This window comes from Coregonus lavaretus (assembly GCF_964263955.1).
Source record: "Coregonus lavaretus genome assembly, chromosome: 4".
Lineage (NCBI taxonomy): Eukaryota > Metazoa > Chordata > Actinopteri > Salmoniformes > Salmonidae > Coregonus > Coregonus lavaretus.
In genome coordinates this window covers 77,092,661-77,098,660 of record NC_139991.1, presented here as the reverse complement: position 1 = coordinate 77,098,660, position 6,000 = coordinate 77,092,661, and the positions used below count along the sequence as shown (strand labels likewise).

The following is a 6,000-nucleotide window of genomic DNA, read 5'->3' as shown; positions in this document are numbered from 1 at the left end:
CAGTGTGAGGTCCTGAGCAGGTTTTCATAAAGGATCTCTCTGTACATGTTGGCTAATTGTATAATCAGTGTCCTATATTTATTTGCATTCCAGCGCTAAGCCCAGGCTACTTAATGGTGGCCTATTCACTGCAAACGGCTCTGCTCAAGAGGTGATTCAGAACCATACAACAGCCTACTCAGGTTGTGAAGTGGTGCCATGAACTCAATATTAAGAGGTGAAAAATAAATGATATATAGTCACAGAAAGCAGTGACTCCTCTCTGTAACCAGAACAGTAGTTGCTTTGAAAACTGCATTTTCAGCAAGGGTCATACGCTTGTGCTTCTCAGAAAGCTTCTCTCCCACCTCCTTATGCACAGTGGGGAGAGGGCGCTAGTGTGGCTTGTTCACACAGCCAGCCAACAGCCAAACAGGGACAGGCAGATACTTTGATAGCAGGAATCAACATAATTCATAGGCTATTGCTGTTGACCAAATAAAAATGGTTTTAGAACAATCTAGGGAAACGTGTAACAAAATCACAAAAAATGACCGACATGCAAAATGCTTCAGTAAGAAGGCAATGTCAGTAATTTACTGTTTATTGTCCCAGCTCACACACACACACGTTTTAGATTAGCGGATTCAATAGGATTACATCTCAACTGATGAAACAGACATTTTGGCTTCATTTCAATATTACAAACTCCAGGACTGTTGCCAATAACAGACATGATGCCAGCAGACCTGTTAACTAGACCCCACTCTTGTGCATGGTGGAACTCCAGCCCAAAGCAACAGACGGAGCGCTCTCACTGTTCCAGTGTCTTTGGCCTGAAGCTAAGTAATGATCAGTTCCTCTGGCCATGTCACATATTGTCCTCCTGGCTCTGGCCATGTCACATATTGTCCTCCTGGCTCTGGCCATGTCACATATTGTCCTCCTGGCTCCTGCATCAAAATCGATTTCCCTGCAGCCGAATTGAAAGGGTATCATCAGTCTGCCAGTCTCTGGGTCACCACCTCTCTACATCAGTCTGCCAGTCTCTGGGTCACCACCTCTCTACATCAGTCTGCCAGTCTCTGGGTCACCACCTCTCTACATCACGCTGCCAGTCTCTGGGTCACCACCTCTCTATACATGATGGAGATGTAGATGAAGAGGAGTAGGATGAGGAAGATGTCATCCATGAAGCCTAGCAGGCCGAACAGAGCCTCAGGGATCAAGTCCAGAGGGGAGGCCAGGTAGGTCAGAGCCCCGACCACACACAGCAGGACACGGATCCGGAACATCCAGAACAGGCCCCCTACGGAGAACATCTCCCTGAAGAGGTGTCGCAGCAACGTGGGCACGTCACGCAGCCGGTCCATCAGCTGAGATGGGAGAGACAGGAAGTAGTGTAGTGCACAACATTAGTACTAGGGATGTGACAAATGGAAACATTAGTACTGGGGATGTGACAAATGGAAACATTAGTACTAGGGATGTGACAAATGGAAACATTAGTACTAGGGATGTGACAAATGGAAACATTAGTACTAGGGATGTGACAAATGGAAACATTAGTACTAGGGATGTGACAAATGGAAACATTAGTACTAGGGATGTGACAAATGGAAACATTAGTACTAGGGATGTGACAAATGGAAACATTAGTACTGGGGATGTGACAAATGGAAACATTAGTACTGGGGATGTGACAAATGGAAACATTAGTACTAGGGATGTGACAAATGGAAACATTAGTACTGGGGATGTGACAAATGGAAACATTAGTACTGGGGATGTGACAAATGGAAACATTAGTACTGGGGATGTGACAAATGGAAACATTAGTACTGGGGATGTGACAAATGGAAACATTAGTACTGGGGATGTGACAAATGGAAACATTAGTACTGGGGATGTGACAAATGGAAACATTAGTACTGGGGATGTGACAAATGGAAACATTAGTACTAGGGATGTGACAAATGGAAACATTAGTACTAGGGATGTGACAAATGGAAACATTTTCTTAACGGTTTAAACTGCCATTTTCTTTTATTATCAGTTTTTCCATTAAAGCGATAAGAAAAATTCATAAAATTCCATGTGAATTCACAATGCAGCTGTGCTGCTGCCAACAACGGTTTGGGTTTCACGGTGCGTCCCCTTTCAGATGGTTTGGGTCTCACGGTGCGTCCCCTTTCAGATGGTTTGGGTCTCACGGTGCGTCCCCTTTCAGATGGTGAAGCAATGCACCTGTACTACCATTACTGTACCTCAATTCCCCCTCACAAAAGTCTGCATTTAACTTCTCAAAGTATTGCCATATAGGACTTCAATGCTGTCGCTTGCCTTTCTCTGCAATTTTTCCAACTGTTAACGACGATGTCGTAGTGGTGGAGAGTCAACCCCAAAATCATTGATTCCTCGACTCCATGCACATCGACACCTGGCGTCGACTCCCATTTCTGAGTGTCAAGATTCGGCTAGGATTGGACTAATGGACTATTTTTGGAACGGAGGAGACTGGTTAGTTGCCGTACTTCCGATAACACATCTTTCATAGCGAGCTAGCGAGGGACGGAGAGAGAGGGGAGGGACACAGTGTAGGCAGGTCGGCCAACACGCAGACGGACTCAGAACCGCGCACTAGCCCCATCTATCAGTGTAGGCAGGTCGGCCACCACGCAGACAGACTCAGAACCGCGCACTAAGCCCATCTATCGGCAATCAAAAGCTGCATTTCGCAATGGAATGCTGCATCTCAATTTCTTGGCTTGCAATGTCTCGTAACGTCAGTAGAGCAGGGCCTTATCATCAATTAATAGACTGGGACATTGAGATGAGATTCTGGGCCCAAGAAACAAGCCCGAAAAGCATTTCAATATGACATCACAGCACAGAACGAGATAGTACCCGTGTCTCTGCGCTTTCAATAAATCTGATGTAACTTTCCTGCAGGGAGAGACTTCCACATGCATCAATCACTCAAACTCCGATTGCATAAGACAAAATACATACAGATCTGGGTTGTCCTGAGAACCTCCGGTTGTAGTCGTTGAGATCCCGGAGGATGAGGAGTGGTTCAACCGTTCCATCCTGCACCTGCTGAGGGGAGGCGTGCTCATGGAAGAGTGGGAAGAGCAGGGTCACCTGTTCACATAGGGTAGAGAGGTCAATGTAAAACAGACCAACAGCAGGGTCACCTGTTCACATAGGGTAGAGAGGTCAATACAAAACAGACCAACTGTGCGATAACTGTCTTTAAAATCGTATTTTCCTTTTACTTCAGAATCAAAACGAGAACATGCCAACAGAGTATAGTAGCAACTTCAGCACTATGGATCAGTAGTATTACTACGTGAATGATGATAAATGTATTGACAGTAAGCACAGCAAAGTTATAATGGGCATTTGAAGACGTCTTACCATTTGTCTGCAGATGGGACAATTGATTGCACCAAGCCATGTCCCATATCGCCAATATGCAATTATACAAGAACCTTCAAAATACAGGAAAATGTGGTTTTATCCAGATGTTAGCACTGAATGCATCTATCCAAATGGCTTAATCAGTTTCTTGTAGCTAGTTCTGATTCCTTCTTCCTAGTTGAAGTGATAGAGCGACAGACAACACCCCAATGACGTATATAAACATTTGGTCCACTCTAACCACAGAAGAGATGTCCACAGTTGGTTTCCACAGGCAGCACAGCCTGCTGTAGACACACTGGACAGGACATATCTGTATAGAACTGCTGCCTGGGCTCTGCTGGTTCACCTTCCTGAGGGAGGAGAGAGAGAGAGAGGGAGGAAGGAAGGAGAGAGATGAGGAGAGCTAGCAATTAAGCATTTCACCCTGTATCCTGTAAACGTGACCAATAAACTGATTTGAGATAAAGGTGTTGTATGATATTTTCAAGGAGGAGAAACTAACAACATGCTGTACACATAGGAGCAGCCAGTGCCACATCTTCTCACCTGCGAGTCAGACTGCAGCTGCTGCCGGACGGCGCGGACATGCTCCTGGTTCTCTGGGTGGATGTTCTGCTGCTGCTCATTTCTGTTGAACCAACAACATCTTTAGCTTCAGATATTAGAAACAGGCCTACAACTTGCTAACAAGAACATTCACTGGCATATCAGTTGAAAACAAAACATGTTTGATTTAGGAAACTCAAACATTAAAAAAAAAAGCTCAAGAACTGGTTACAAAAACATCACCACCACCAAAACCATTACATTTACATTTTAACATTTTAGTCATTTAGCAGACGCTCTTATCCAGAGCGACTTACAGTTAGTGAGTGCATACATTTTCATACTGGTCCCCCGGGGGAAACGAACCCACAACCCTGGCGTTGCAAACGCCATGCTCTACCAACTGAGCTACACAGGACTTTACATAGATAAAAGTCTGTGTGTATGTGTATACTCCATACTCACGACCATCATTCCCATAGGCTGTGAATAGAAATACAATACGCCTACCTGCACAGCAGAGTTACCAGTCCACACAGGAATGTGACACTTAGAACGACCACAAACAAGACAGGGTTGCTGACTCCTTCTATGAGTGAGTCTTCACCTTGCAGCAAATAGTCCACCTCCACTGTTTTCATCCATCCCACTTAATCATTTCCTACAGAACTGGGTAAGAACAGAGAGTACATGTGGGTCACAGCCTAGCACCTATTCATGACTCCAATCCATTAAGCCATTGGACGTCCCCTTTAGCCTGCTGAGGGAAAATGCCCCTACACTCAAACGATGCCCAAATGACCCTTCTAAACGCAAATACGCATAGCTCACACGCGATACAGTTTTGGAAACATTTGAAACTTAACTTTTTTATAAGTGAGATTTTTTCAAATACAAAATATACACTTAGTGTAGGTAGTTTGGGAAAGTTGCACCCGGTTGTATTTTGAGAAACAGAGGAAATGTGGAATGGAATTGTCCGATGGAAACGCGAGGGCAAGGTGAGAGGATCTCTCATTTCCAAGGCCAGGTGCAACTTTGCTAAACTTTGCACAGCAAGCGTATATTTTGTATTTCAAAGATTCTTTCACTTATATTAAAGTTAAAAGGTGCACTATGCAGAATCGCTCCGCAATTTTCTGGTTGCAAAAAAATTATAATAATTTCAATTTATGTGACAAAACAAGCAAGATAGTGTAGAGAACCATTGTACCATTTAAACCGCTGTGAAATATCTTGTCCATAAACAAAAATATTGTATTTTCAGCTGCTTGAAGCTGGTGTACAAAACCGAACGTAAAATATACAGAAACGTAACGGGAAGCATAGAAATAGCGCACACAGAACAGATCCACCGCTTCTTCGACCTGCGTTCAACGAGAATGGCAGATCAATAACTTAACAATTCTATATACATTTTGTCTGGTCGCCCAAAAAGTTACATTTCGCTAGCGAGGATTAATAACGTTTCTAAACGCTGAAACAGCGTGGATATTGTTGTTCATTGATTTAACTGTGGTCCATACCTTCAGTTCAGAACTCAAGGGCTGGTATACATATAATATTATATATAATATATATTCTCGAGAGCTATCCAGATCTAGCAGCACCACTCCCCCTATCTAAATGTAGCTAGCTAAAACGAGGCAACGTTAGCTAACTACAGAACACAAACCATAACGCAGAACCAGAGTTATAGCTAAGTGTGAATAATATCTGTCGCATTGCTTATTAGCCAAATGCGGCTAATAAGACTGAAAACAGGGTTAAATAAGATAAAGTACATCGGTTACAAGCTAAAAGTCTCACCCTATTCATTGGAACTAGTTCCTCCACTTTCACGTTCTTAGAGGGGTCCTTTTTCTAGCCTACGTATACTTGGCGTCCCAAGTACTTGCCTGCACTAAATTCAACCCAATGTATTTATTCAAATGTTCATAGAATACATGATTAGATATTTATTTGTACTTTCTTATGATTATGATTATTTTTAATGATTTGAGAGGTATTCTGGATTGACAAACTTTGATAAAGACGGTTGATCTTATT

At 43.3% G+C, this 6,000-nt stretch overlaps 1 protein-coding gene across 1 annotated transcript; it reads right to left on the bottom strand.

Annotated features, from left to right (window-relative positions):
* Positions 1–549: 549 nt before the first annotated feature.
* Positions 550–5,821, bottom strand: LOC311127681 (E3 ubiquitin-protein ligase RNF170-like). The gene is made up of 7 exons (XM_084159555.1): positions 5,761–5,821; positions 4,462–4,620; positions 3,952–4,033; positions 3,644–3,755; positions 3,400–3,473; positions 2,992–3,123; positions 550–1,355 (listed from the first exon to the last, which is right to left on the bottom strand). Exons 2-7 carry the CDS (start codon positions 4,590–4,592, stop codon positions 1,086–1,088), a joined length of 801 nt encoding a protein of 266 aa, XP_084015681.1. The 5' UTR covers positions 4,593–4,620; positions 5,761–5,821; the 3' UTR covers positions 550–1,085.
* Between the last annotated feature and the right edge of the window lie 179 nt (positions 5,822–6,000).

Coding starts and splice junctions, on each gene's coding strand:
- LOC311127681 (XM_084159555.1), bottom strand. CDS start 4,592: ATGAAAACAGTGGAGGTGGACTATTTGCTGCAAGGTGAAGACTCACTC. Junction 3,474..3,643: donor CTGTGGACATCTCTTCTGTG/GTTAGAGTGGAC, acceptor TGTATTTTGAAG/GTTCTTGTATAATTGCATAT. Junction 1,356..2,991: donor TCTCAGGACAACCCAGATCT/GTATGTATTTTG, acceptor CTCCCATCTCAG/CTGATGGACCGGCTGCGTGA.